Source organism: Artibeus jamaicensis, unplaced genomic scaffold (assembly GCF_021234435.1).
Source record: "Artibeus jamaicensis isolate MK-2021 breed Jamaican fruit bat unplaced genomic scaffold, CSHL_Jam_final contig_475, whole genome shotgun sequence".
In the NCBI taxonomy this organism is placed as follows: Eukaryota; Metazoa; Chordata; class Mammalia; order Chiroptera; family Phyllostomidae; genus Artibeus; species Artibeus jamaicensis.
This window is the reverse complement of record NW_026521852.1, coordinates 272,021-292,900: the sequence shown is the minus strand read 5'-3', so window position 1 is coordinate 292,900 and position 20,880 is coordinate 272,021. Positions and strand designations below refer to the sequence as shown.

At 48.3% G+C, this 20,880-nt stretch overlaps 1 protein-coding gene across 2 annotated transcripts in view; it reads right to left on the bottom strand.

Annotated features, from left to right (window-relative positions):
* PLXNA2 (plexin A2) overlaps positions 1–20,880 on the bottom strand; it is a 204,293-nt gene that overhangs the window by 26,100 nt on the left and 157,313 nt on the right. For both annotated transcript variants that reach the window (XM_037156975.2, XM_053667982.1), the window contains 3 exons: positions 8,507–8,658; positions 2,303–2,420; positions 329–465 (listed from right to left, as the gene is read on the bottom strand). In XM_037156975.2, the coding sequence (XP_037012870.2) occupies positions 329–465; positions 2,303–2,420; positions 8,507–8,658 (407 nt within the window). The remainder of the gene's footprint in view (positions 1–328; positions 466–2,302; positions 2,421–8,506; positions 8,659–20,880) is intronic.

The following is a 20,880-nucleotide window of genomic DNA, read 5'->3' as shown; positions in this document are numbered from 1 at the left end:
CAATGATGTCAGCTGGTACACTGATACAGATGGGTTCCTAGAACACCCACCTAGTGGAAGAAGCTTGTACTACAAGGAGCCCACCCTCCAGAAGGTAATTCTGGGTTTTTTGGGGGAGGTTGCCCCTCGTACTTGTAGAAGTATCCAGCCCCTGTGATACATATGGTATACAGTTACTAGTGGTATACGTGTGTTACGATGACCACAATCCAGGATGTAGCACATAACATGGACATGATGGGCAGGCATATGTGTGGACATGCACAGGAAGATGTGTACACAGGCCATGCAAGGACAGTCTTGCAATGCTCTTTCGAGCCCATCTCACCCATAGAACTCGCAGGTCTGGTTGCCCAGGTACACGGCCACGCTGCTCCCAGCCCCAAGGTAATGGCCTGTGATGGTCACCATGGTGCCTCCGGACTCTGGCCCACGAATGGGGCTGAGGGACAGCACAGAAGGGTTCTTTGGGAGGAAGCAGAGAGATGCTCATAGCTCAGGTTTTTCCTAAAGGGATGGATCCAGGCTGGACTTCAAAACAGAAGGAGGGACTGCATCTGTCCTTGGGGCAGAGGCACTTTTCCTGCCCCTTTGGATCCCAAACACTGTCTACCCACTCTGAAGCTGAGACCCTTTCTAAGAAGAGGTTCCAGGCATGTCCAGGAAAGACAGAAAGGTCATGTTTTGGAATTAATTAACTCCTCAGGGAGTCTCATGCCCATAACACTGATGGGAAGGCATAGATGACACTGACTAATCTATCAATTAGTTTACAAATTGAGAACAATTTGAAAATGCTTCTCTATCTAGAGCTTGTACTGATTTTTTTGGCACAAAATCGATAGGGCTGAATAAAGCATCCCTGCCTGGATGGGGCCACTGTGAGGCGAAAGTCCTTCATTAATGGCTCAGGCACATGTCCTTCTGTCCCCCCTAAGCATCTGAAGGGCACACCAGCGTGCCTGGTGCAGGGAGCTGTGAGTAAATGTTAGACATGGCTTTCCCATTCTGTATGGGCTGGGACTTTTGAGTAAGCTTATTTGTAAAATTAAGCCTGAAGCTTAAAAGAAATGTCATTTGGCCAAAAGACATCACGTAGCTGACCTAAACCAGAAAGGAATCGCTTTTGCCTCGAGGGCAGCAGAGTGGAGTGGAAAGTGCGCGTAACTGAACAAGTACACAGACATGAACTAGTCCCCATCAGCTGCTCACTTGCAATGAGCCCTGAATTGAGGTTCTGGATCACCCAGGGCCTTTGTCTGTTCCTCTGTCTAGAGGAAGGGGGGCTAAAGTATCTCTGCAGCTCCTCCCTGCTCTGACATTCAACAGTTCTCCCTCCATCTAGTCTTTCTGTGTTTGCTTCTCACAGAAGATTGTCTGTCTGGGTCGGAGATGGGGTAGGTTGGGGACTGATAGGCCCTGGTTCTTAAGAAAGAACTCAGATTAGAATCTGAGAGAGAAGCATACAAGAAAAAGGTGCAGATGCCAGGATAAAAAGGCAGAGACTGGAAAACCAACAATAAGCAGGAAAAATGCCTCGGGAGAAGAATCTTGCAGTTTAACGATTTTTCAAAACTTGTAGCAAGGCTGGTTTGACCTCGCCAGCTGGTGCTAACACTTTTTAATGGAGAATTCAATGTGGCAATGTAGGTAAGTGTCAGAAAAGGGACTCGAGGGCATAGAAGCAAGTAATTGATTCAGTAGGCACTTTAAAGAAAGCCTTTGTGATTTAACTACCTGGTGCCTGAGTGTGAAGAGATGTTTTCAGGTGTGAATGTGTGCATACTTTCATGTACCCACAGCAACTCACTTGTACACCTGACTACCATGATCCTGCACAGATCCAAGGTCCTGCAGGATTTCAAGTGATGCCTCTACATTCCTACTCACAATATCTTTGACAGAAAACAAAGCTTGCTGATAAATACAGACCTTTTTTAATTGGGTCCTCCAGGCACTCTATCCTCATTAGACTGGACTTGGAAGAAGATACCACACAGGCAGGGGCAAAGGGCAGCCCCTCACTCCCTGGGAGGTGCTTCTAAGATAGGAATTCTAAGAAAGGCCTGATTTTGCTTTATTTAGAACTCTGACCTTTGGCTCTGGGGGGCTCCAAGGATTTCACAGCATTGTTAGTCACACACCCACCCCACTTGGAAAGACAGGCTTGTAAAGTGAGGCCAGAAGTTCCCAGCTGTGGTTCCTTGGAGGTGCCTGGCTTAGGAGGAGGTATGTGGAGAAGTCTGGAAGGAAGTGTGCCCTTGCTAAGAGCCTGTAGCCCTGAACCATACTCCATACTCACCACAAAGGTGTACTGTTGGTGGGACTTGGTCATGAACTCTGGCTTACACTCGCCAATGCACAGGCGCACAGGCCCAGAGGTGGTTCCCACGAGGGCGTGGCCCATCTCACACACGATCCTGAGAAGAGAGCAAATCTTCCCATGAGAGGCTTGGCCGGAGCTGGTATCCCTGCCCCTACTTGCTCACTGTCACAATGAAATGACTCATCACAGTCTTGCAATGGTGCTAAACTGAGAGTTAGATTGCTCACCCATTCAACTGTGAGACCTTGGGTAAGGGCTTTCCCTCTTTGGGTTTTAGCCTCTCATGTGTACGGTGAGAGGTTGTAAGAGATCATCTCTAGAGCCCAGTACATGCTATACTGCCTAAATCTCTGAACAAGCCTCTAGTACCCAGTACCTAGTGCAGTGCCTACCACCGGGTGGCTAGCCAATATTGTGGAATAAACCTAACAACCAACAGAGAGGTCTAGGGGGCCACAATTTAGTGTCTTTTCCTACGCAACAAGCCAACACTGCAACTCTCCCTAAAAGAGGGAGTGAGGGCCTATTTGTCAAACTGATTCAATTGTGGTTCATTTCTCGCAGTGAGCTTTCAAAAGAGAACAGATAACCAGGTGAGACAGTGAGGGCCTGAGACAGGACCTTGGAGCACAATGGGAGAGGTGGAGTCCTGTGGCAACCAGTGATGGGCTGGGAGGCAGATGAGTTCACTAAGACGGCAGTGGGCGCTGGACCCCGATTTAATCAAGGGTGGAGCGCACTGAGCCAGTGGGTGAGGCAGTGACCCAGCCCTGGGGTTGGAAGTCCTGTCTCACGTTAAGAGGAGAGCTGGAGAGGAGAGGGAGTGCAGCATTCTCTCTCATGAAGTGCAGATCTGTATCCCAGTGATGACTTCCCTGGTTCCTGAGATGAGTTACAACAAGCACATTTACAGACTGGTTGCCTTGGCCACAGCTGCAGACTAGAAAGGGTGGATAGCTGGAGGGATTGAAGAAATAAAGTTCTTGGGGGGAATCTCTTGCCTGGCACTGTAGACATGGGGTGCACAGAAAAGGGTTCAACCAGGCTCAGCAAAAGAGATTCTTGGAGCAGAGAGAAAGATTTTCCTTTCTTCTAAATACCACATATAAGTTCCGAGAAGCCTGGCACCCCTGGTAGGTTTGCTTAGTGGGGAGTCAGAAAAACAGAACCCCTTGCACTAATCCACAGCATTATCCTGGCACCGTGGGGAAGATCCGTGTTTAACCGAGTGGTGTTTATCTCAACAGCTTCTCTAGGAAGGAAGGTAACTAAACAGAGATTTCATTCCGATGTAATAAAACTTGCATTAAACAAATACACTGCACGCTCGCATACATGGCATGCCACTGATCTCCATCTCCTTCATAACAGTTAATCCCAAATAAGCACTTCCACTCCTGGTGAATATTTACTTAACATGCAATAACTGTCTTATTATGTTTAGCATATTAGATTCAACAAGGAAGTACCGAATGCACAGGGAAGGATACTCTCCTTCTCCGTCCCTTCCTTCATGAATGAATAAATTAGTCATGAATCCAGTGTAAAGATGATAGTGATGATCAATTAGTATTTTACACATAGCTGTCTCCTTAAACCTCATTAGCAGAGCATTTGAGAAGCCTAATTTATGGTACTGTGTGTGGTTATCTCAATGCTGCTACTGGCTTAGAGTAACAACTCTTTCATTCTATCTCCTGGGTCCTAGCACCTGCTGCTGTTCAGGGTCCTGACCATCCTGCAAACCATGCCCTGTGCTCTCAAGGAGCTCCAGAGGAGGCACAGAAGAGGAGGGGCAGATAAATCTCCTTCCCTCTGTTCTCATCGGGGCTTTCTTGTCCCTCACTCACCCCTCTTGGACTATCTGTGCCAAAGTGACTCTCGAGCAGAAAAGGAGGAACTCATGGCAGGCTTAGAATCATAAAAAGAGAGACTATGAGAACATGTGAAGGTCATAGGCATATCTGTTCTTCCTCGGGCAATTCTAGAACCTGCCTAGGGGAAAAGAAAGCCTAGAATGTCCAGTCAGTTGTGTCTGCAGGAGTTAACGATGGGCTGGGACCTCTTTGGCACACTGTTTTTCTAGAATATTTTTTCTCCTAGGGTTCATGTCCCAAAAGATAAACCTTACATGTCAAGCACCTGCGAAAAGGGGGATGGATGGCAGATGGGCTCTGCACAGGTGTCCAAGGCTGCATGGCTGCAGTTGGTTCTGAACGCTCCGCCTGGAAGGGAGTGATGTAGAGGACCAGGGGCTGAGCCACAGTGAGGGCCCAGAGCTGGACCATGGGTTCCCTTCCTCAGCACTGAAGCTAACCCCTCTCTCCACCTGTAGAATGAGGTTCTACTTTATCTTGTGAGTGGGAAGAGAGGCAGTGGGCTATAGAAAGGGTTGGGGTTGCTAAGGCTAAGAAATGGGCAAGAGTCCTGAGGAATCAGGCAGCATTGTAGAAGAACTCAAATGCTAACTTTTTGTCCTTTTTATTCCTTGGATGAAGTACTTGCATCCTTGAGTATATCTGTTGTAGGCATTTGTCTTCCGAGCTCAGGAATATATTCAGTTAAAGGAAAAAGGAAGGGTAGCTGTAGGAAATAGAAGGGTTATATTGAGGTATGAGGGTCAGGCCATACTGAGATATGACCATGGGCGATACTGGACAAGACAGGATCTTGGGCCATCATCCTCAGGCTCTCCTACAGGGAGGGTTTTATGATCTGCATTTTATAGACAGTGAAACTAAGGCTCAGGGATGCTCAGTGACTCATTACAGCCGCAGTTCTGGTAAGCCACAGAGCCATGATTCAAATCCACATCAGCTGACTCCAGAGCTAATGCCTTTGACTACTGCACTCTATTGCCTCTAGAATTAATGGAATGAGCTGTGTGTCTTTTGGGAAAGGGACAGGGTAAATAGACATGGCAGCAATGCTGAGGTGGAGCTGAGGTAGCAGGAGTAGGGGTTAGGAAGTGTAGGGAACCCACCCAAGGAGGGAAGACCTAGCTGGGTTCCTAGGGCTCTGAGAGCTAACCACCTGTGTCCTCCACCCTGCTGGGTGTCAGTGACCACAGGCAGCAGTGTTGCACCCCTTCTGCCTCAGGCCTCACAAGTCAGCAAACTTCCTGTGGTGTGATTTCTGGAGGACCCCTGACTTCCCTGCCTCCTCCCAGCGTCCCTGGTGGCTCCAGGCTCCCTATGTTTTATTAGGAGACAACAGCTACAGATGTCTTCTCCTTATAAAGTAAGGAATTGGACTGATTAACTGACCAATAGTTATTTAGCTTCAACAGTTGAAGGCTTGACTCCTTCTGGTTGACAGGGGACTTCTGGAGACAAATTAGTGCCAGCAATATACTTTCTAATGGTGGGAGGCACAGGTCCCATCAGGCGGACACTTCTTCTGACATTCTCAGGACCACAGACATGACTGTAGAGATCTTATATTTCTATATATTCATTTTCCAGGTGAGACATTTGAGGATCAGGGAGCAAAGTCACTTGCCCAGAGTCACCTAGCTCATCAATAGCTTAATTCCCAGCGCTCAGTCAGCGCCCTCACTTCCACACCCAACCACCTCCCTTAAATTGGCATAGAGATGGTCCCTTTCACCCCATGAGTGTGCACCTGAAGTGGGGGACACACGTGTCTAACATCAATCTATCCAGCTGTGTCTGAGTTCACAGGTGCAGCAGATAAGAGGGAGGTGGTCTGAGGATGAACTCAGTCCATATGACACAGAACCCCAGTCCCAGCCTGGGCTGAGCTACATCCTTAACCTGCATCCCACTGCCTGGAAAGAGTCCTGTGATGGAATCATCTGGTCCTCCACCATCCTGTGGGGTGCTGATTGCAGGACTAAGCAGGGCCCTTTAACCAACATTAACCTAATTGTTGAGTGATAGATGGCAGGCATAAGCATATGGTGAATCATTACTGTGCCCAATAATCTTGCCCACACCCGGGACTCTGCACTGTGCCCGTTTAGCCAAATTCATCTCTCGCAGACATCTGTAACGATTGTGCCTGCTGCTCTCTGCCTGGGATGGAGGCTTTAATGATGTTAACAAACTAGGAAACCTTGAGAGCAGTAATGAGCCTGGCACGGCTGGAAACCAGGGCTGCATCCAGCCGAGGTGCCGAGTGTGTTGGCCGCCTCCGGCCTGCCCTGGGCCCAGGGATGATGTGGGGGGTTTCCAAGGTGACCACCAGCTTTGGCAGGGACCCCTTGTGACCATTCACCTTTCTAGGCTCCTTTCATATTCTTACTTCCAGTTTCTCTCAGCACTTTGTTCCCTGTGGCCCCAGGCGAGTGTGGAACATTTGATTTCCCAGATAGAACGCCATTTCCTTACATTTGTTTGGCACCTCAGTCTCCATTTTCTCTTCTTACTGAATTTTCCTCAAAACTTGTGCAGCAGGAACCATGATTTCCACTAGGCCAATGATGGTCAGAGAGGCTGGATAGTTTGCTAAGGTCTCAGGGCTGGTCAGTAGAGAAGCCAGGACTTAGAGCACCTTTGAATTCCAAATCTCATGACATGTCCACCTAGCTGCGCAAGAATTTCCTCTTCTCAGCTCAAAGCCTTACTCCTCACTCACCCCCTGAACCCTTTTCTTTGGAGTCCTGTGGCATCTCACCGAGTTGGAGACTTAGCCTGTGTCCAGAGGCACAGGCGGGTCCTGGAGGCCATGGTGGATTTGGGTCAGTGAGACCAAGTGTCTGGACCAGGCTGGCAGGGTGCTGGACTCGGTAAAGGGTCAGCTGTGAGGATCTTTGCAGGCTGCCCTGGCTTCTGCCCCCAACAGCTTTCACCCCCCCTTCTGAATCAGAAGTGCTACTACGTCCTATACTACTTTTGCCTCCCTCATCTCTTTCCTGTAGACCCTGCCAGGCTTTCCTCTGACATGCACTCCTTGCAGGGATAAGGTAGTCTGTGAAGGATCTGAAGGTCTGAAGGGTCAGGCCAGCTTCTTCTTCTCCCCTGCTGGTGCTGGCAGAGATCACACCCAGCCTCAGAGTCTGGGAACTCACCCATTTGACTCTGACTGGGATTATGGCCCTTGGTCCTGAAATACACATTCTGATGAACCATGAAATTTCCAGGCCACTCTTACGCAGCAGTCTTGCTCCATTGCTGTTAAGTGAGGGAAGAAACCTAGAACAGGAGTCAGGAGACTCAAGTTCCAACTCTGCCTTGACCACTCATGCTCTGAGTGAGCTGGGAAACTCATTTCCCTTCTTTCTTGCTTTGTAAAATGACAATAATAATATGTATCTCTCAGAGTTCTTGCCAATTAAAAGTGAGATAATGGATGAAAGTGAAGTCATTTTTATGGTTGCTACTAAGGGCTGGCTCTGGGAGGTCAGAGGGAGGACCTGAGGCTGCATCGGAGTAAAGCACAGGGAGGGAAGCCCCTCCCCCAAACCTAGAACCCCTTGCAGAGCTGTGATCTCTGTGGAACCAGAGTGACTTGACCAGACTTTGTAGGATCAATCATGTGGAGTCATCTGGCACTCCCCTCCCTTTCTCCTTTGAAGAAGAGGCACCCCTCCTTCTACCCACCTGCCACAGCTTTGTACCCATTTCCTGCCCACCAACTCCACCGAGGCTGCCCCTGCCAAACGAACACACCCCAAATTGGAACATATGTCACTCCTGGAGCCCCGTTTGCCTGTCCGCTGCTACATGCCTATTTTCTAATTTCCAGCTGACATTTCCCTTAGTGAAATAAATGAATTTGCTCCGGCGGAGGCCCTGCTCGGATTAAGCTGCTGTCAGAGCCCTGTGAGCCAAACAAATTGTTGCCCACAGCCCACCTTGCGGGATGCATTCTAATGGGGCCTGGAAGGGGAGGGGCCAGGGAAGAAGAGGAGGAGCCTAGGCTGGTTGGGAAACTGACTCAGTCCTGACAGTGCGCAGGCAAAAACGTGAATGGGGCAGCGCTGCTCAAGGATCCCTGATGCCAGAGGAGCCAGGGAACAGGGAAGAGAACAGAATATGACTTTCTGAGAGTGGAGATGGGAAAGCACAGGGCTCTGGGTAGACTTCTGGGGTCAGGTCCATGGGAAAGGAGATGAGAGATGAGTCTTGGCAAAGTCCCAAAGAAAGGAGGGGAGGAGTCCCCACCCACCCAGAAGCTCCCCTGGGAAAAGGGCGGGCCAGAGCAGACTGGACTCACTGCTCAGCGATGATGTAATCCCCTGGCAGGGGTGTGCAGGGCACGCCAGCCACCTGCACATGGTGGGCGATCTCGGAGAAGTCCAGACCCAGGTTCACACCGTGGATGGTCACTCGAGTCCCTCCTTCAGGTGGTCCAGACACGGTCAAAATCTGTGGGGGGGAAATGGGATTAGCAAACCTGTGGGGTGGAGGCTTAGGGACTTTGATGGAAACCTGGGATTTGGGTAAAAAGAGAGTGTCTTCTCATCTTTTAATTTGTCTAGGATCATGGAACCACCTTACTTTACACTCTTTCCTTGGGTCTTTAGGTCACTGACCCATTCATTCATCCATTTATTAAAAAGAAACCAGAAAGTACTGGACTCAAGGAAGGAAATCATTGTTTGAGATGTGTCTCTAATTCACTAGCTGCCTGATTGTCAGCAAGTGACATAATCTCACTCTACAACAGTTCTTAGGAGTTGTGATAGTCATCTCTGCCAGCCTTGCCCTGGGAGCTCCAAGGAGCAAATACAGGGTGTTCAGGAGCAGTCTGTAAACCAGAGAGGGCTTTGTAATTGTGAGGTGCTATTATTGCCACTCCTGTGTGCTAGACTCTGTATGGGATACAGTGATGAATACACAGGAAATTCTCCCTTAAGGAACTTATGGTCAAGAGGAGGAGATAAAGGAAGCCATAAATAATGCTGGTGCTGGCTACTGAGTGACAAGGTAGATTTAGAGGGAAAGCTGGAAGAGTGCAGAGGAGCCTGAGATGAGGCCGTGCTGCAGGGGGTGATCAAAGATGGAAAGTGTATTTGACATTGTTCTGGAAAAAGAAATCTTGTGATGCATGCTAGTAGCAAAAGGCAGGGATCATTTACTTATTCACTTCTTAATTCAGTCATCAAATGATGACTGTCTCATTTGGCTCCGACCCAACAGGTGACCCAACAGGTGAAGGAACTGCAGAATCAGGCTCTCTGAAGGTATAACCTTCTGTCTGGGAACAGATCAGGCTCTGGAAAAATGCAGCTCTTTGACATCCCACAGATCCCAGGGAATAAGTGCACATTGTGTGGTTCACATTTATCAGAAGTAGAAGGAAATTAGACTAGAGCTCAATCCTAAGCAGGAAGAATTTCAGAACTTGAAGGGAACTTGAGATATCTTAGGCTAAGATACTTCTATAACTGCCCTGACTGCTGTAGCTCAGTTGGTTGGGTGTTGTTCTGCAAGCGAAGGGTCATCAGTTCAATTCCCAGTCAGGGCACACGCCTGGGTTGTGTGAGTCAGGGGCATGTATGAGAGGTAACCAATTGATGTTTCTCTCTCTCTCCCTCCCTTCCTCTCTCTCTAAAAATAAATAAATAAAATCTTTTAAAAGTTTAAAAAATACTCATATAACACATATACAGTTGTAAGAAAGTCCAGCACTCTTTTCACTATGATAAGAAAGGCAAAACGAAGAGGGAGGGAATGGGATTGGTCAAGGCCAGGAGTCTACCAGACTCTCCCAGATCGAGCCTCTTGGCAGAAGGCTGCTGCAGCATTGGTTCCCTCTATTCTGGGGTCCCTCTGGGGAGTTTATATGCACCCCTTATGTGCTGGTGGAGTGTCCAGTGGGCAGAGAAGTCAGTGTACCCCAGGGCACAGATGATAGGTGGGTATAGGTGAAAATGCTCTTGAAGGCTCTGGGAACTCTTCCCATCTCCCGCCTCCCCTAAACTCTCCCCTGCTTTCTTCCTGTGTGGTATGAGCACCATGAGTTCTGCTACCAACTCAGTCACGAATCCCCAGGTGATCATGGACAGAGAGAGATAATGGTGGGGATGAGGAGGACGAGGACAGGCCTCCTCCCTCAATGCCTGGCCAACTGCTGTGCTCTCAGTGATTTGGCTGCACAGCCAAGACTGGAATCCAGACCTCCTGACCTCGCACCCTCTTCTCCAGCTTTCTACGATGCAGCCTCTTTCCTTCCTTGCCAGGGCAGGCCCTGAACACTCCCATCCGGGGACTCATTTCACTTAAGTCACCTGGTCTATGGCTCTGACTTCCTTTCTAGAAATAAAAATATCCCATCTTATGAATAAATCAATAAGATTCATGAAATGAGTCAACGGAAAGAGAGTTGAGGGGCTCACAGGCGCCTCTGTGTGTTGGTGTGAGTGTGGGGGGCAGGCAGGACAATTTGGAGAAAAAGGAGCTGGTATGAGAAACCACAGCCCACAGCTTTTCTGACCCTGGGGATTCTAAAAATAAAGTACTTGATCTTGGCTATTCCACTCTCCCCTGGCACAGTTTCCTCAGGTACCCAGGCCTCCTGGGTTCTGCAAGATGGACCCTTGTTAATGAGGAACAGGGAAGGGGCTGCTTCCATGCCACTGCATGAGATCATCCATGGGAAAGAATTTGCTTTAAGCCAACTTGAGGTTCTCCTTTGATCCACTTGGAATGAGCTCAGCTGGTCCCTCCCCTCCTGCCCTAGCCACCGGGATAGCAGGAACTCACCTACCAAAAGAAACTGACAAAACTATAGTGATTGGTATACTCTTCTTCCTCCACTTTTATTTTTAAAAATACATTCTTTTGCTCACTGCAGTTAATTACAACCTTTCAGAAACACTGTGAAATGAAATCTTTCTGGAAAGCCTAAAAATATTTCTGTCTTGCAGGTAGGATGTAGGAGTTGTATTGTGAATGTGCAGTGGTGTTGGCAGGTTCCTTGGGGCCATTTCCTCCTGCTGATAAGTCAGTGTAGTATCCCCTTCCCATGTTTAAGGGTCAGGGTCAGAGACTTGGTTGTGGTACTGAGGTACTCAGAAGCATAAGCCAGATAATACTGTGTAGAAAAGGAAGACTTTAAAAAATATTAGGAAGTGTCACGATCTTGGGTTGTAGAAGCACCGGCTTGATCTCTTCTCACCCAGCTACCAGCTGCTGGAATGCAAGCCTGGAGAATCAGAGTCCTTCTGAGTCATTGGAAAGTGCCTGGGGAATGCTGGGTCCCTGTGGGTCTTCTTTCCCACATGGCACACCCTATGTGCTATGCTGCCAGCCTCTGGGGTAAGAGGAGTTTGGAGGTCAAGGCACTCAGCGGCCATCATGCCCTGGGCTTACATCTTCCTTGCTTAAAACTGATGTGTGAAAGTCTGGATCTCCAAAACATAGATGGGGTGGTGAGCATTTGATTTCCAAGAGAATTCCCAAAGCCTCAATTACGGATGACTCCCAAATCTGTATTTTTGGCTCCGACCTCTCTCTTGAGTCCCATATCCATATATCCAATTGCTACTGGACATCTCCACTTTCACATGTATGTCCCTCAGGCACCTCAAATTTCACCAGGTCTAAAAATGAACTCTTCATTTTTCCACCTCTCACTTGATTATCTCCTAGATTCTTTTTCAAGGTTAACAGGATCACTGTGCACCGAGCCAGGAATCTTTCGAGCATTTTCAACTGTTTTCTTTCCCTCACCTCCTCTGTTCAATGAATACGGTCACCAGGCATGACCAGTTCTTCCTCCCAGGTGTCTTCTGAATCTGTGCTCTGCTCTGTGTTCCAGAGGAGGTGATAAGCAGGGCTCCACCACCTCTCACCCACACCAACAGCCAGAACCCCATGCTCCTCCCTTAGACCTGACTTTCTCAGACTGCCAGAGTAACCTTCAGGAACACATACTTGATCAAGTTACTACTAGCTGTTTGCTCTAAAAACCTTTAATGGCTCTAACCACTGTCAAGGCACTTGTCTTTCAGTTTCTGATCTTTGCGACTTCTTCAGCCACATCTGCCATCCTGGATCATGTCCTCCATGTTCCTCCAGATACCAGCGGTTCTTGTACGCATGTGCAGTTTAAAATCTCTGGGCCTTTGCACGTGCCACTGCTCTCCCACAGCTTACAAATCAGAGAGAGTCAAGGACACATCCCCTGCCACCTAATGGCTTTCTGGCGAGAATGAGTTCAAGGGCCTTGATGTCTGGGTGGTGGCCTGGGGTGGTAAAACCCATGCATCTCATTGTCCTCATTCCTCCCTAGAACTGGGTGCTGGGGAGAGGCTACAGAGAGGAGAGGCAAAAAGAGGGAACTCTTCTTCAGCAAGGGTGTTGAGCAGGATATCTTCAGGATACCAGCACAGACCAGGCAGCTGTGGGTTTCAAGCCCACCCTGGAGACTGACCCCAAGGACCACTGCTAAAAGCACCACTGGATTGTAGGGCCCCGTTGTAGCACTCACAAAACTTAGTTCTCTCGGGCCAAGTCTGGCCATTCCACCTGGGTTTATAGAGAGGGAGGTTGGTGGGGTTTCAACCACGGCTTGCAGAACTCCAAGGAAGGCCTTCTGCCTTGTAGACCTGGAAGGTGTTGTGGGGCTACAGTGGAAGGGTGAGAGCACAGCATGGACTTATACAGATTCCCTTGGTGATAGGGAAAAGATATGGCTGGATGGTAGCCAGATCCACACATCCTAACTTCCATTTTCAGGTGGCCCTTGGGCCGCTGACTACACTGGGGTAGAGAAGAAAGACCATGCAATGCTCAGGCAGTGTCTGTGGTAGGAAGAGAGTAGGCTCTGGCATCAGACAGACTTGAATTTGAATTCCCGCTTTGATATTTAGAGGCTGTGGGACCTTCGATCTTGGTGTCCTTATCAGAAAACAGGTAATGATGCTTGCCTCACGGGGGTATTGTGAAGGTTAAGTGAGACAAGATTTGGAAAGTCCCTAATGCGATGGTGGTTTAGAGAACAGGCCTTGAAAACTGGCAGCTTCCTTCCTTGTGTTCCCCCTGCACCTGTGCCTTCCGAGATTATAAAACCCCAGGATGGTGGTGCTGGTCGGGAGCTTAGAGAGCTTGGGAACCTTCCTAGGGATCTGGAAGGAGGATACATGGGCCAGGAGCACATAACTTTGGTGCCAGGGTGACCTGGGTAGAAAGAGGTGCTCATAGGTTGACTGGAGAAAGCCTGGGAGGTGTCCTGCAGTCTGAGCCTGGGCAGGGAGGGTATGGCTGGGCTGCTGAGGGCACCGCCTTGGCTCTGATGGAATCTGGGTCCTTCACAAAAACATATTCTGAGCCCAATCCCTTTCTCTGGCTCTATCTCAAATGGTCTACATCCTTTCCTCCCTCCCTTCTCACCACTTCTTTTTTCCTTGGCTATTAGCCATTTTGGGGTAGGCACAGCACTTCACAACAAACTCAATGACTTCTTTCAAGAAAGTAATTCCAAATGAGACACCCACACAAACAAATGGTTTGTCAGTTTAGGCTGAACGTGTATGTGTATGTGTGTGTGTGTGTAGTGGAGAGAGGGAGGAAGAAGATGAAAACCTATAAAATCAACTGCCAAGATCTTTAGATATTGACTAACTTCAGCCCCATGCCTTGTAACAAATATTATAATGTGGACCAGAAATCTATTTAAATTTTCTGTGGCCCTCAGGAGCAGAGCCAGAAGGGATAAGGGAGAGAAGATCCCAGAAGCAGCTGTTGTCGCTGAGTAGGAGTGAAGGGTGTACTGAGGGTCTCCCGAGGTTCTGTGCTGGCTCCTGCTGGTGCTCCTCCCCCACCCACCTGCCTGAGCTTTGGTTCCGCTCCCTTGTTTATGACATGTGCTTCCAGGCAGAGCGAAGGGTCCCCACGGCTAGATGGCCTCAAGTCCATGTGCACTTGACATGCCCACAAAGCATGTCCACAGACAAATACCTACCCCTCTTGCAAGGCTCTGCTTCAAGAGCCTCGGCACAGAAGCTTTCTCTGAGTCCCCCGGGCAGGTTTAGCAGCACCTCCTACACTCCCACTGCCCTTTGTGAACACCCCCAGTACAGCAAAGCCCACATGGGACCGTAACTGTTTTTTCCTCATTGAGTCAATAGCTACCTTGGGACAGCATCTCTCGCTTTTGCTGAGCAATCTAACTTAGCACACTGCCTGGATAAATACCCCCAGCTTTTTGTTACTGGGAAATGATGGTCTCAACCAGATTCTGGGACAAATTCTGTTCTTTCATGACAACCAGAGGCATGGAGGTGCCTACGTGTTGCTTGGGAGAGATGTTGTCTTTTAACAACAGAGTCATTAAGAAGCTCTTCCTGCAATCTCCCTTACTTTCATTTAAGCCAATTTCTGCTGTGATTCCTCATTGAATGGAGGACTAACAGCTGCCTCCTCATCAGACACCTTTCAGACACTGAAGATGGCAATTGTGTCACCCTTGACCTTCACTTCTGCGGTTCCATTAGCCTCCTGTGGAAAGATCTTGTTTTCTAAACCCTTTGATCATTTCAGAGGCTGTTCTTTGGACCTCAGGTTTCCATGCATCTTCCAAGAGAGTAACGACCCCTGTAGGCTTGTGGCTTGAGCGCAGCCTGCACCAAGTGCAGCAGGAGGGCCTGTGCAGAGGACTGCCCTGCCCTCATCACACGGGCATTAACAGGGCTGGCCCTGTGCAAATCCTGGAAGGAGGGTAACCCGGTGCTATCGTTCCCCAGTTCTTTCTCTCCTCTCTGGGGTTCTTCTCTCATTGTAGACACCTCTCACCCTGCTATTCTCTTCTCCCTAAAGAAACCTTTACTCGCATCTTAATGGGACATTAAGTTCTGTTATTACCTTGCCTTAAGAGTATTGACGTTTTAACTGGTTGTAGAATAAACCGTGTGTCTATTTGCAGAATTTGGAAGGAAAGTGTGGGAAACAACATTAGGGCAGAGGGTGCAGTTTGGCAGCCCTAAACCCTGTCTTAGAGGTAGTCACTGACCATGGCTGGGTACAAAAAAGGCGACTCTGAGTCCTGGCCAAGTACTTCTTTATCTGTTCATCTTAGGCCAGGATGAGCAAGCCAGAAGGATGTGTGGTGAGATAGCCTGGCCTGATGGTAGGGCACTAACTCGGAGAGTCCTGTGTCCTGCTGGGTCCTCTCAAAGCCTCCCAGAGCTTCTGGTTCAGAGAGCCACTTCCCCACCTACCCACACCCACCTGACCGCCACACAGCCTGACGGAGCCCAGCCCAGTGCCCAAGCACCCAGCCAAATCTATATTCCTGCCAGACTGTGTCATGTTTCTTTCCCACTGTGGGTGCCATGACCTGGAAAACAGCCGCTGTGATGCAGCACTCGCCCTGATTCTTGCAGCCACTAATTGAACAGTTTGGAGGGAACTGTGTCACAATGCCGCCAAAGGGCGAGAGCAGATGCAGCCGATTAATTACATCTGGAGAGCTACGATGGGTTTCACCAGGGAGCAAAGTGGGGGAGGTGCTGAAGGCCGGGGGCCCCGCAACCTGGGGAGCAGGGGTGGGCCATCCCTGGGACTTGGGGAGCCTTGCAGGAGCAGAGTTGGGGCTTCCTACAGGGTCGGGGCTTAAGGGTTCAGAGGAGAACCCCTTGTTGGTGGGTGCCTCACAGAGCCCAGCTCCCATCCTGGAGCCTTTTCCTGGTTGTATCTCTTGTCTGATAGACACTGTGAGAGAAAAAACAGAAACCTGCCATAAGCTCTAGGTTATTAAAGATTCTGATAATGACAGTAACTGCTTTTTCACTTCAGTACTTACAATGAGTTATGCCAAGAGCTTTACATATTTATCCCACTAAGGGCTCAAAACAGGCTACGAGGGTTACTGCCCTTGTATGGATGGGGAATAGTGTCCAGGGGAGGTTAAGTAACTTGCTCAAAGTTGCACAGTGAGCAGCAGAGCCTAGCTAGGTCTATCTAACCTGCGCTTTTGGCCTCTACACCACACTGCCTGGGCTGGCTATCCTCCCACCCTGGGAGAGACCCCCAGGTTATCAATGGTGAGAACTCAAGCCATTGCTTGTGGCTTCCTTATCTCAGGCTCCCCAGCCCCCCTCCCACAGCTCAGGCCATACTTGCTGCTTTCCGAGAAACTCTAGTTGGCTTTGCCGGGCAGTGCCATCTCCCCAGACTTCTTAGCTTTCCTCCACCCTCCTCTCTGCCTCTGTCCCTGTGAATGTCCACACTCCCTTATTGGCCTCGCCTCTTTGTCACCTCCCCTGTGCATGTCCAGTCTCCTCCCAAAATGCTAGGAGTGTGGACTGCTGGCTTTCTCCCCATCTCTGCAGCGGGCTGATATCAGAGGATAGCACCTGTGGGTTGAGAGTTCCATTTGCTTAAGTGAGCCCAGGGCAGAGACTAAGGATGACCTACTGGGCAAACGTGGGGTTCTAGAATCAAGTAGCTGAGGGTTAACTCCTAGTTCTGAAACTGACTCCTCCCTGACAGGAGTCCTTGCTGGCTCTGTCTTAGCTGATAGTACATTCAAAACCTAATTGTTATCTCAGCAGAGTAACTCCATTATTCATCTTGACACCATCCCCCGTTAGCTGTTTGCTGCAGTGATGTTATATTAATGAGGCCTGCAAATAAATGAACAGAGATCAGAGTGCTGACTTGTTTCTCAGGAAAGCTGGCTGACTTATTTTTTATTTGTCTGGAACTTTGCAGCGAGTCACTCTGGCCCTGGGCAGGCGGCTTTGGCCTTTCCTGCTGGGATTTGTGGCAGCCTTCCAGATAAATACTTGCATATGTCCAGCACCCCAAACAGTTTCACAAATGCATTTGCATCTGGGGGAATTCATGGGGAAAAGATCTACTTTAAATTATGTGGGCAAGAGGGAAGCAGGAGGAAGCAAGAGCGATGGATCATCTCAAATGACTACAGTGGCAACGATGATTTAGACTTGCTTTTGGAGGGCGGTGTACATGGTTTTCTACAAGGGCTTTCTTTCCAAGTTACATGTACCTAGGATGTTAAAGAGAATTACATTCCCTAAGCAGGGACTAGTGAGGTGTCGGGGAAGTTACTGAAGTTGAAAAATTTATAAAGTAAGAGCTACAGGATGGTCAATGGAGAGACAACTGCAAAACCAGTACCCATGTGGCCCGGCATGAGTACGCCCTTACTGGGCAATGCCGCAAGTGACTTGAAACACACAGGGACATTTTTTGGGACCCAAATGGTGGTAGGTTCCTGGTCACTCCCGGAGGACCCCAGCACTGGGGACTCGCCCCTTGTAGCTCAGGCCTGCTTCACATTACTTCGCTCTGGTCTCTGTTCTCAGCTGCAGGCGTGAACCACTTGAACCCCATCCTCTGGGTCCTCCCAATGGGCTGAATGCTAGAGAAGTCAGACACACCAGCCCAGGGAATTTCCAACTTTCACCTTAGCCATCATCTCATTAATAAAGACAACCAGAAAACAACCAAATGGAGTTGGTGGCTTTAAGAAACACGTGATTAAATTTGCATCTGCCTTACACTTGCAAGAAGTGATATCCCTGGTCTTAAACACACCCCCAAATGCTCTTCCTGTTTTTTTCTCTCCACTCGTTAGAAGTATGTGTGGACCTAGTTCTGCTTAGGAAGACAGGTGAAGTTTACTTTAAGGGTAAGTATAAATAGTAGCTAATGTTCCTAGTTTGGCATTTCCTGGGATCTTCCAAGAGGAGTCGGCTCCTGGGCCCAGGTATTTCTGATATACCTGGGGTGGGTTGAGGTATATACCTAGAGAATACCCCTCCATTCCTCCCACCAAGAGAGGTCACAGGGCATGGTGGGAGAGTCTGCCTTCTGGAGTCAGAGGCCTGGTCTTGAGTTTGTCCTGCCACTAGTCAATCTGTGACTGCCAGCAAATTGTAAACTTCCCTAAGCATTGTTTTCCCAACTCTTAAATAAAGATAATTTAAGAATTGGGAAAATAGCCATGTTGGCAGAATTCTTAGGAGGAGTAGGTATGCAAAGTACACAGGTCCTGGCACACAGTGGAGTCTTATTAAATAAAAGCTTTATTACTAAGAATTCCAGAACTAGGGAGCAGCTCATCTGTTCATACCCCTGGCCTGAAGTCTGTGTCCTTGTTAGGCATGGAGATGTAGGACCCTGCCGCAGTGCTCTTTCCAAACCGGAGACAACTACAAAAGGTATAGATTAGAAGTGTCCGTCTCAGGTCCTTTGGAGGAAGCAGAATGGCTGCAGGGCAAGCAGTTTTCAGCCTCTTCCAGGGGCCAAAGTGCAGAGATAGGTTGTGGTTCCACAGAAAGAGGCTGTGTTGTCCTACCTCCTCACCCAGGACTAATTTATCCATGAGAACTTCCAGACTTACTTAGCACAGTGCATGGCAGACAGCAGTCACTCACTGAATGAACACTTAATGAGTGACTTAATTTCCTTTAGAACTGTGGCATCTCCTTCTCTTTCTCAGAATGCTCTGTCCTGAGTTGAACTTTATCCCCTCCAAATTCTCAAGTGGAAGCCCTAGCTCCCATTACCGCAGAATGAGATCTTATTTGGAGATAGGGATTTTACAGAGGTCGCCAAGTTAAAATGATGTCTTTAGTGTTGGCCCAAATCCAGCATGACTGGGGTCCTTATTTTTCAAAAAACTGGACACACACAGACAAGGAGAACAGCACATGGACATGAAGTCAGAGAGGGGGGTGGCACCCCTATAAAAGAAGGAATGCCAAAGACTGTCACAAGCCCCAGAAGCTAGGAGAAAGGCATGGAATAGATTCTCCTCACAGCCCTCAGAAGAAACCAGCCCTGCCAACACATTGATCTTGGACTTCGAGCCTCCAGAACTGTGAGAAAATCAATTTCTGTTGTTTGAGTCACCCAGTTTGTGGTGTTTTGTAATTGCGGCCCTAGCAAACTCATACACTCACTTGGAGGTCAGACCTCTGTCACATGAGCCCTGAAGTCCCTTGATCCTTCCTAAACTTCTTTTCCCAAGAACATATTGAGTATCCTTTCCTTTCTGCTGGCTGCCGCCCACTCATAGCTTCTTGGAAAACGTGTTCCCTGAGACTTCCTTCCTAGTGGGTGGCTCATCACATCCTCGTCTCCAAGGTCCCAGCAGGGCCTCAAAGCACATGCTGGGAAGAACCGAAATGTGACAGGCCAGGCATCTCACAGGCTTTCCAATGCTCTGCATGTCTCTTGTTCTGGGGTTGAACAGGTGACATTGTGTGCAGACATCCAGGATGACAGCTGGAGTGGGAGCAGCCTGGGATGCCTCCCACAGGGGACAGCATCATTATCACAACAGGGGCTGGTTGAGAAGGAGCAGACGGTGAGTCCTGAAGGGGGCCTAAACTGAAGTTTATGCAAACTGGGAAATTCAGTGAGCTGTAAGACTTGTCTTACATGAAGCTGCCATAAAAGATGGGTCTCTAGGGGTGGGCTTGGTCGTCATGGAGACAGCCAGGTAAGAAGGGGTTAAGGAAGAACACAGCTGTTCATCTAACTAAGCTTGAGCCCACGCCTTTTCCTAAAGTAGAACTCGTTCATTTGAGGGCATCTCATGGATTTCCCTGCCTGTGGGCAGAACAGCACCTATTCCAGCTCCATTTGTTTCCAGCCTTGGAAATTCCACTGCCTCCAGCTGACTTTGTGGCTGTCATAGAATCTTCCCCTTTTCACCCCTCCAGAAAGATTTTTGTAGGGAATGGCTTCTGTTTGCATCCGGGCTTGCACTGAGGGAGTATATGTATGGGTCAGAGATGAGGGGGAGAAAAAAGGGCATGGATCTCACTGAGTTACAATTATGAAGAAAAAGAGCTGTGCTAATGTCAGGGAATTAGCCAAGAAAGCTGAGGTAAAGGAAAGAAGTTGATTCTTTTTAAAAATTACTTTTATCAAATTATACATTTGGGGCAAAAAAAATGCCATAGAAATGAGGTTGTGTTCTTCTTAGCACATCCTATTGAGAGGCACATGAGGTTGATTTTTCCTATTCCTGGTGATACTATCTTTGATCATTTGGTTAAGGTAGTGTCTGCCAGTTTTTTTTCACTGAGAAGTTACTATTCTTGTTGTAATTAATAAGTACCTTGTGGGGAGATAGCTTGAGATTATGCAAATACCTATTTCTCATCATACTTTCAGCCACTAATTTTAGCATTCATTGGCTATTCTTGCCTCAAACAATTATCACTGTGAATTTTGCCAAATGATGATTTTCTATTTCCATAATTCCTTCTACATTTATGAGCTGAAATTCTACTATAAATAAGAGCTTTCTCTCTCCCCCATGAATTGTATTTTTATTTATATCAGTAAAGGCCATACATTCTTATTTTATTCTATTGTTTAGTGTTCATTAGTTATTATTATCTATTTTCTTGCTAAAATCACCCCAGATTTGACCATTGGGGCCAAATCAAGTGGCTCCTATGCCCTTTGGACATGGATCCCACGTTTGTTTTTAGAACTCATTGTCAAAAACATACAACCCGAATTTAACTGTGGAGAAACATCAGGCAAATTCTAACTGAGGGACAACTACAAGGTAATTGGCCTGTACTCTTCACCAGTATCAAGGTCATGACACACAAAGAAAGATTAGAGCACAAAGAGGATATGATAATGAATGTC